A 9,599-nucleotide genomic window follows, 5' to 3' on the forward strand; every position below is an offset into this window, starting at 1 on the left:
GAAACCAGTGATTGACAGCTGTTGGCTAATTGCGAATCGCAATGGTTTGATAAATGGCTAATGTTGCTAACAGGAAGTTAATTAACAAGTGCTATCAACAACCAGGAAACACCCTTAACTTTTCAACTTAAAGGTATTGTAATCGAGATTTCGACGACGAGAAGATCCTCATCCAACATCAAAAAGCCAAACATTTCAAGTGCCACATATGTCACAAGAAGTTGTACACAGGGCCAGGTTTGGCCATTCACTGTATGCAGGTCGGTGTTGACGACAACAGCTCTCTTATTGTGTTGCCATTTCTGTCCACTTCTGTTGTGCGTGAGTCATTGACGGGAAGTGTGACCTGCTGTGTTTTCAGGTCCATAAAGAAACCATTGATGGCGTCCCAAACGCCATACCGGGAAGGACGGACATCGAGCTGGAGATCTACGGGATGGAGGGAATCCCAGAGAAGGATATGCAGGAGAGGAGACGGACGCTCGAACAAAAAACTGCAGGTGAGTTGAGTCACGTCATCCGTGTTTCCATCTATGTTGGTGTTTCGCAGCATCTTTGGTCTGAGTTTGTTCAACACCTGTTGTGAATCTTGCTTTCATTTGTGGGGGATGTAAATTTGGAGCTGGGTCATATTTGCATATCATATAGGCCTAATACTGTGAGTTGTCCCTCTGTAATGAAGGTAGTCTCAGCACACTGACAACAATGCTCAAGTCAATGCTTAGGTGGCGTAGCAGCGGGTTAAGCGCTGACCATGTAACCGCAGGGTCCCCGGTTTGATTCCGGCCGGGGACATATCCTGCATGTCATCCCTCCTCTCTCTCACCCATCCTTCCTGTCTAAATCTCTACTGTATCTGTCAATAAAAATGAAAAATATGAGTGGGACTGCCCCACTCAGAAAAAATTACTTAAAAAAACAAAAACCCCAAAAACCAATGCTCAAGTCACTACAGTAGATGTGGGAGTGCATAGAGCTAACAACGCTTAAGTTGTCGGTTCGATTCCCCGCTGTGACTATTCTGTATACTGAAACATGTATGCACTCACTGCAATATAAGTGACACACATCTTAATTTTCTGGGTTTCCACCTGTGTAATTTTTATTTCACTTATTCCTTTATTTTCTGAAACGGGGGACGGGGGAGATATCAAAATGATTTGTCTGTCGTTGTCCTTTATGATGAGAGGGGGGAACGGAATGTTCTGACGTTCGGGGGGGAAGATAAATTGGGGGGGGGGTTAAAGGGTTCACAATGTAAGGTTCTGACCAACTTTCCGATCTCCCTATGTTAATGTTGTAAACATAAAATCAATAAATACTTTGTTCCAAAATCCATAAATCACCGTTCCACCTCCTTGTTACAGAGAGTCAGAAAAAGAAGCAGAACCAGGACGACTCGGACGGCGACGACGACGACGATGAGCCAGGCCCGTCGTTTCAGCAGCCCGCCGCCGCCCAGCCCCAGGCGGGCTACGCTCCCCCCATGGCCCAGCAGGGCATGCCCCCCGTGGCTGGGCCTCCTGGGATGCCCCAGGGCAACTACTCAGGTACGTAACGGACCAGGCGTCAATGGGATCAATGGCAGAATGATGCAGTGGTCAAATCGATTGATTTGTGTTTTTAGGCAACCTAGGCACACATACCTAGCCACACAGCGATGCATTTTACACTAGTTGGACTCTGGACTGCCGTACAGTCTGATATGAAATGATATGATTGAGATTGATTGACTTGGCGTAGGATGATTGCAACCAAGTTGATCGATCAATCAATCAAATTGTTTGTGTCACACTTTTTTTTTTTTACATAGCCGGACGACGTCTCTTTTACAACAAGAACAATACTAAACAATATAAATACGATACAAACGGTATTAACACCCAAACCATAGACTCCCAGGAAGGATTTTGTCAAATTGCTCACGTACATCTTCTCCTCCCTGTACAGGAATGCCTCCCATGATGCCAGGAGTACCACCCATGATGCATGGGATGCCCCCGGGCATGCACGGAATGCCACCAGGGTGGGTACTGGGTCCTACCAACCTCCTGTGTGAAGTTGAACCATGTGATATAATTATTGGTTTTAGCCTGTTGTTGCAGCGTGACTCTCAGGGCGGTTTCACAGACGAGGCTTAACACTAATCCACTGCACTAAAAAGCTTCAATGGAGATTTGACATTGAAAGTGTTATTTTCTTTTTCTTTTTTTTTTGCGTTTACATTTTTAACCATTTAGCAGACACTTTGGAGTTATTGAACCTTTGTGAACCATCGTGAAGGTCATGAGTTCAAATCCCACCTGGGAACACCACCACCAGTGTGGCCTTGAGTAACCACCACTCAGCCCTAAGTTACTCCAGAGAGGCTGTCCCAGTAGTCTCTAATTGTTAGTCTTACTTTGGGTAAGTGTCTGTTAAAATGTGAAATGTAATTGTTGGTTTGAACCTGTGGTTGCAGCATGATGCAGATGGGAGGGATGATGCCTCCCATGATGCCCGGCATGCCAGGGATGCCTCCAGGTGAGTGGAACCGCGTTGCCATGGTGAACTCACTCCTGTAGTCCAGTAATTTAAAAACTTTTAAATCTAGATCAGAATGATCCAGATTATTTGGGGTTATTCAGGATCAGATTTGAGCTCTTTGAATTCCCCTATACTACTCAAAATCTGACAGATCTGATCATGGATCACAGAAAAGAACCTGGATCATTCAGATCTAAATTAGAAGTTTTAAAATACTGGGCCCTGAAGTTCCTCTAATACCCCAACCCGCACTGTTGATTGGCTATTTTTTTCAATAATGTAGCTGGTTAATGTCTAGTATTTGAGGGAGACAGACTGTCGTGTGTTTGAGACTAGGCCGGTGGCGGCCGTTTGAGACTAGGCCGGTGGCGGCCGTGGGGGGCATAATGCGCCCCCAGCAGGGCATGCCACCGCAGCAGCCTGGCATGAGGCACCCCATGCATGGTAAGAGAGACGCTGCGTGGAGGACGGGGACGAAGGTTCTAGTTAGGTTCTAATAATTGTGGGGCTGCTGTTGGCAACAACTTGATGTCTGTTTCATGTGCACTGAGAAAGAACAGTGATTTTTTTTAAATATTTGTATTGTTATTATTATTCAGGATGTATTTTTTTTAGCCCATCATCAACCGTCTGACTTGCATCATCATTCTGTTTAATGGAAGTAGAATAACATTGTTATATTTTGTACATTCTTAAATGAACACACCACCCCTCATGGCTGGATAAATTCATACTTGAAACGTACTTGACCCCACTCCTTCTTGATGGATATCATTGATGAATGTAACGGTCATTTTTGGGGCAGTCCCACTCATATTTTTAGTTTTCATTGGATAAAGTTAGTGAAGATAGTAAGGAGAAGAGGTCATGTCAGCAGGGCATGGGCCGTATTCGAACCCATGCCAACATGGGTATATGTGCGCACTGTAGATCGTGGTGCTAGACCACTGGACCACTCCAGACCACTGGACCACCCCAGGCCACTCATTGATGAATGTAGACGCAGTGCAAGTCATGTGGTTTGATCCTGTGGTTCTCCTCCTCCTCCTCCTCCTCCAGGGATGCCTCCTCACATGGGCCACCGGCCGGGGATGCCCCACATGGCCCAGGCCCCCACTGTGGGCATGCCCATCCGCCCCACCACAGCCCAGCCGGCCGTCACCAAGCCTCTGTTCCCCAGCGCAGTACAGGTGGGTAGTACAGTAGAGGTGGGTCTCTTACTACAGGAGGGTTCTCACTGGAGCTCCCAAGACACTCCAGTCCCCACCTCTCCTTCATTAAGTGCTCTTACGTGTCACGGTCCTCATCTTGTTTACATCTTGTTTACATCCTCCATAAAGCGTTGTGTCGTGATCATGACTGAAATGGAGACTTCCTTTCTTGTAATAGTGACATGAGGAAGAACAGTACTGTTTTTATTATATATAGACTCAACTGTCTGGCTGTGTTGGTGTTCTGTCACACCCATACTGTCTGGGTTTGGGTTCGGGTTCAGGTATGACTCGTAAGGAGGACAACAGTAGACTATGGCTCATTGTGAAACAGTATTGTGTCCAGTTTCTCTTTCTCTCTCTCTCTCTCTCTCTCTCTCTCTCTCTCTCTCTCTCTCTCCCTCCCTCTCCCTCCCCCTCTCCCCCTCTCCTCCTCTGATGGTGTCTTCACGCTCTCTGCTCTCTCTCTCTCTCTCCCTCTACGCTGCAGATGGGGTCTCATGCTCCAAGCACAAGCACAGCCTCTCCAAGTTCAGACACTCCCTCCTCTAAGCCTCTGTTTTCTAACTCGCCACAAGTACGACACACAAAGGCCTCTAACCGCTTAGATGTCCGTGACGGAGGCGGCAGTAGTAGCATGCAGACCCGGGCTCAAAATAGTGTCTGTTTTTTTTTCTCTCTCAATTGCATTGGTTGTACTTGATATTAGGGATGGTTCATGATTCTGAATGGCGTTCCTTAAACCTTTATAATGTATGAAATCATGAACTATTCCCTCTTTAGTCTTGTGTAGGCTTTACACTTCCTGGATTCTCCCAGTGTTCTTTGCTCTACCTCCCAAGCCACATCAACCAACCTCCGTAATTGAGTAGTAACTCATACTCTTCTGACCCAGGTCTGGGTGGCATGCAGCTTTTTAATTTGGTTGGTTGAATAACGATGTCGATTACTAACTAAATGAGTTCACCATCTGATCTAACCAACCCAAACCAACTCATGCAGGTTTTTAAAAATTATTTTATTTGTAGCATCTTCTGAATGACTCCACCTTGAGGAAGGGCTGCTGTTAGGCCTTCTTTGGGGGGGACGGGGACTCCCTGCATGCCTGCCTGTGATTGGTGTTTCTCCAGGGGATATGGTGTTTTGGTTTTATAACGTTAAGGCATGGCTTACGTTTGGTTGGATTCCCCCTTGTGGTAGCATGTTGTTCTTTTGGCGGGGAGGGGTTCAAATGGATTTCCTGTTATATTTCACAGCGCTTAGCTTGCAGCAGTGTGTAACATGGCATGTGTTTTTTGTTTATTTCTTTTACATAAAAAAAGAAAATCTTTTCAGCCTTTCCCATTTCTGGAAACGCTGAACCAACTGTGCTTTCAGTCACGGTTTGATAACTGACAGTTGGTTTCAGTTAACGTTTGAAACTACAGTTGATCTTTTTGAATCAGAGTTGATCTGCACTGTTTTTGCTCCTTGACATTGAAGACCACTAGTGTGTCTGGATCCTCTTCAGGCACTGAAAGTTTAACGTAATAAGAATTGTTTGTCACTATTAGTTTTAATGGTACAGTGCACTCTAACAATCACCATGAAATCAACTGGCCAATCAAAGATCAGACGTTTCACAATCAACTAGTCATAAGAGGAGTGCACTGTAATGGTACATGTCAATTCTTGTACACCAGCCTAGTAGTCATCTCACGGTCTCTTGCTCTCTCTCTTCTCCCTCCCTCTCTCTTCATTCCCATCTCTCTCCCCCTCCCTCCCTCCCTCTCTCTTCTCTCTCCCCCTCCCTCCCTCTCTCTCCCTCCCTCCCTACCTCTCTCTTCTCCGTCCCTCCCCCCTCTCTCTCTCTCCAGGCCCAGCAGAGTGCCGCAGCCACGGCGTCGCCCCACGGCGTGGCGCCCTCCACCTCCTCCGACCCTCCCAAAGCAACATTCCCCGCCTACACCCACTCCTCCGCCTCCGCCCCCCCTAGCTCCACTGTGGCCAAGCCCCCGGCCACAGTCACCAGTAGTAAGCCTGCCACCCTCGCCCCCACGAGTGCAACCAGTAAGTTGATCCACCCAGATGAGGATATCTCGCTGGTAAGTCCATCACGCTCTCCGTTTTGCCCTTCCACAGTAAGTAATGTTATGTACGATAAAATAAATAAAAAGACCTGTATGTTTCCTGTGATGATGATGATGATGATGATGATGATGTTGGTTAGATGTTTAGATGCAGCCTAGCCTGTCTTGCCCTGCTCCTGCAGTTGTGTGCTTGATATGAGCTGCTTCAAACCGTTCCGTTGGGGTTTTAAAAACAGTATGTATGTATGTTGCCCGTCCGGTGCACAGGGGCCAGATGAACCCAACGCACCGCTCTGCTGATGTTTAACATGTTTAACTGTCGCTTGAAACTCACTAGACAGATATAGAATTGAGCTGCTCTGTGTGTGTGTGTCCTGGACTGCTCTGAGAGGGACAGGCGTGTGCCGCATGTGTCCTGACTGTCCCCCGTGTGTCTCCTGTCCCAACAGGAGGAGCGCCGGGCCCAGTTGCCCCGTTACCAGCGTAACATCCCCCGGGTCAGCCAGGTGCACCTGGCGGCCCTCCCGGTGGCGGCCGTGGGGGGCATAATACGCCCCCAGCAGGGCATGCCACCGCAGCAGCCTGGCATGAGGCACCCCATGCATGGTAAGAGAGACGCTGCGTGGAGGACGGGGACGAAGGTTCTAGTTAGGTTCTAAGAAGGTTCTAATTAGGTTCTAATAAAGTTTTAGTTAGGTTGAAGGTTCTAAGAATGTTCTAATTAGGTTACATTTACATTTTTGACATTTAGCAGATGCCTTATTCCAAAGAGCAAGTGATTCATCAATCCACCGGTCGTAGCAGGAAGAGTAATCTAGCTCAGGCCAGCCACCATTGGCAGTCGTCGTGATATATGAAGAAAGATTTATTCATTTATTTATTTTTGCTTTCTCTAAGAAGATTCTTATTAGGTTCTAAGAAGATTCTTATTAGGTTCTAATTAGAATTCAGTGTTTCCTCCATGATTTTTCACATTAGTGGCGGAGCGGTTATCTTTCGCGTGCACGCGCATAAAACGCGCACTGGCGCTCAAAACAAAGACGTGGTTTCACCAAAAACTAGTATAGAGGGTGGCAACAATTATAATTTCTTAAATAGCGGTTAAGTCATTCGATTTTATATAGAAGGTGATCAAATACCAACATATCCTACAGCTGCAGCGGAACATGCGGAACGCGCATTACACACACACACACACACACACACACACACACACACACACACACATAAAGATCAATACGAAGTAGGCCTACGTGAGAGAACACGCACAAAACCGTCTAACGTTACTCATTAACTGTTTACACAAGTAGAATTACAGTGTGACAGTCAGATGGAGCATTCGGTAAACAACAACAGCAAGTTAATGCTATCAGTTGAGTTAAAGAAAACCAACTTTTACCTGGACACCAACATGAGCCGTGTTTACCCGTACCTCTGCCGTTCTGTTCGTGGTGATTTTAGAAGCAATAGATAATTTTTGCCCCTCGCATATTGCTATGAATAGTTCGATCTCCACACATGAGTCGGCGATGTTGTCATTTAGCCAGCTCTCAGAGAAGCACATCAGGCTGCACTCCCGATACACTGAATGATGCATCACGAGTGCCTCCAACTCGTCACATTTGTTGGGTATGGAGTTAACATTTCCCATTACGATTGATGGTAGAAACGGCTTGTATCTCCACCGCCTCCTCGATTTAGCTTTTAGCTTCGCTCCAGCTTTGCACCCCCGGTATTTCTTCCGTAGTTCCTTCGGTAATGAGTGTTTGAAACCGTCATGTTTTGCAGTCTCTCTTAGTGCAAAGAGGGCACTTCTGGTATAAACAACTCTGGCTGAGGTTGTAACATTAGACATTATACAACAAAAAAACGACAAACATTAAAAACAGAGCAGCGAGACCTGCTGCCGCTCAGAACGGCGCAACGTGCCGACGTCAGCTACCACCGCATTTAATTGACCATGATGAACATCAGAGACATACATTACGAATGTTCATTTAAAATACTCTATACTGAGCACTGGTATAAGAACATGAACCAGAGAACAGCAGTAAATGCAATAATCCACAGTCGTCGCTGATGTTCCGTTTTCGATTAGGATACGGGATTAAAGGCACCGGCGACGGGCTAAGAGAGAGGAGAGGGATTTCCTGAAATCCAAATGTCCCGCTAAATTCGGACCAATCACAAAACTGTTTTGAAAGCGCGTCGCCTCGGCCTGTTGAGAGTCTCGATTGCAGTGCGAACACAAACGACGAGGTTAATTGCAACATTGTAACATATTGTAAATAACTACCGCTAAATCGTAACGAAATGTTGGTCTGGAAGCGGCCTAAATCTAGCTTCAATCTGCTTTTTTTCTGTTCTCCGGTCATAATAACTCGCTGCCTTTCTGCAACCTGAATCAAAGTGGACTGTCTGAATCATTTGGTGGCCACTAATAAATGCTTATAGAGGAAACACTGGAATTCCAAAGTTGGTGTTTTTTTGGTTGTCTCTAAGTGCTGTGTGTAACCTGAGTTCATGTGGTCCCCCCCCCCCCCCCAGGTCAGTATGGTGCCCCCCCCCAGGGCATGGCCGGCTACATGCCTGGAGGGATGCCTCCGTACGGGCAGGGCCCGCCCATGGTGCCCCAGTACCAGGGGGGCCCCCCCATGGGCATGCGGCCCCCCGTCATGTCCCCCTCCGGGCGCTACTGAAGCCGCAACGCCGTGTCTTCCACCACCCGCCCCCCCACCCCACCCTTCACTAGGTTTGGAGGTTAAACCCTTTTCTCACCTTGTGCTCTTTTAAAAAAAAAAAAAAAAAAACTAGCCCAAGCCAATGAGCAGTTAAAACGACCAGTTTGATGGTGAAGAAAACAAAACAAATATTTGTACCAACACATGGACATTAACATCATATCTGTAATGGGAAGGAAACAACTAAACAAAACAAACAAGCAAACAAAAACACCTCACAACTTGATGTTTGTTGTTGACAGCTTTTTTGTTGGAAAATTTGATACATGTATGGTTTCTCTTCTCTGGTCTCACTCAGGTTTGTAGAAGTGTGTTAATATTGGTTCATATTGTTATGACGCTGCTGGAGGGTAACTTGAACTACCAACCCCTTACACAAAGGCAAGTTCCTGTAAATATATGATTATTATTTTTTGTTTTTTTTCGTAGAGTGGTGTTGAGGGCCTCACAGCACACTTAGGTGCTGTTGGACGTGATGTCCCCAACCAGTGGTTGGTGAGGGTCTCAGATGATGATGATTCCAACTGTTTAGTAGTTTAACGGATCCATAATTTCTTATCAGTTCTCTAGTGTTATTCTTATTTCAGGTCTGTTCCACGATCAAAAGGGTAATTTTGTGTGACTTCTCTGTATTGTTTTAAGATCTATGTTGTAATAAAACCCACTTAAAATTCAATGCTGTTTTTTTCCTGACCCTGTGGAGGGGGCGAGTCTTCCATCATGAATGAAGGTTTGTACTGGGGGGTCAGACCTGGGTCAAATACGGATGTCAAGTACTCTGAGGTATTTGAGGTGTGCTTGGATTTGAAAGAAGAAAAAAAGTATACACAAATTGACAATGGTGTTAAAGCACTTGTGAGTGACAGTGTCATACTGTCTGTTCCATTGTTGTTCCATTGGTGTCATTCTACCAGGCACCCTATAAGTGATTAGTCAAGTGCAGCTCAATTAGTTAAAAGTATTTGACATTGTCTTTTTGACTTGTCCAGGTCTGACCTATAATGTTGAATTGATGTGAGTAGTGCTCAAATAATTTGCCATTTCAATTATTT

At 46.0% G+C, this 9,599-nt stretch overlaps 1 protein-coding gene across 1 annotated transcript in view; it reads left to right on the forward strand.

Moving 5' to 3' along the window:
- Nucleotides 1-9,223, forward strand: part of znf207b (zinc finger protein 207, b) — a 9,991-nt gene extending 768 nt beyond the window's left edge. The window contains exons 2-10 of the mRNA XM_080523890.1: nt 134-260; nt 362-500; nt 1,368-1,550; nt 1,951-2,026; nt 2,462-2,523; nt 3,586-3,716; nt 5,594-5,821; nt 6,256-6,412; nt 8,354-9,223. Of these exons, the coding sequence (XP_080380016.1) occupies nt 134-260; nt 362-500; nt 1,368-1,550; nt 1,951-2,026; nt 2,462-2,523; nt 3,586-3,716; nt 5,594-5,821; nt 6,256-6,412; nt 8,354-8,505 (1,255 nt within the window). The 3' untranslated portion in view covers nt 8,506-9,223. The remainder of the gene's footprint in view (nt 1-133; nt 261-361; nt 501-1,367; nt 1,551-1,950; nt 2,027-2,461; nt 2,524-3,585; nt 3,717-5,593; nt 5,822-6,255; nt 6,413-8,353) is intronic.
- The last annotated feature ends 376 nt before the right edge of the window (nt 9,224-9,599 follow it).

The sequence above is a fragment of the Nansenia antarctica genome (assembly GCF_963989245.1).
Source record: "Nansenia antarctica genome assembly, chromosome: 2".
NCBI lineage: Eukaryota > Metazoa > Chordata > Actinopteri > Argentiniformes > Microstomatidae > Nansenia > Nansenia antarctica.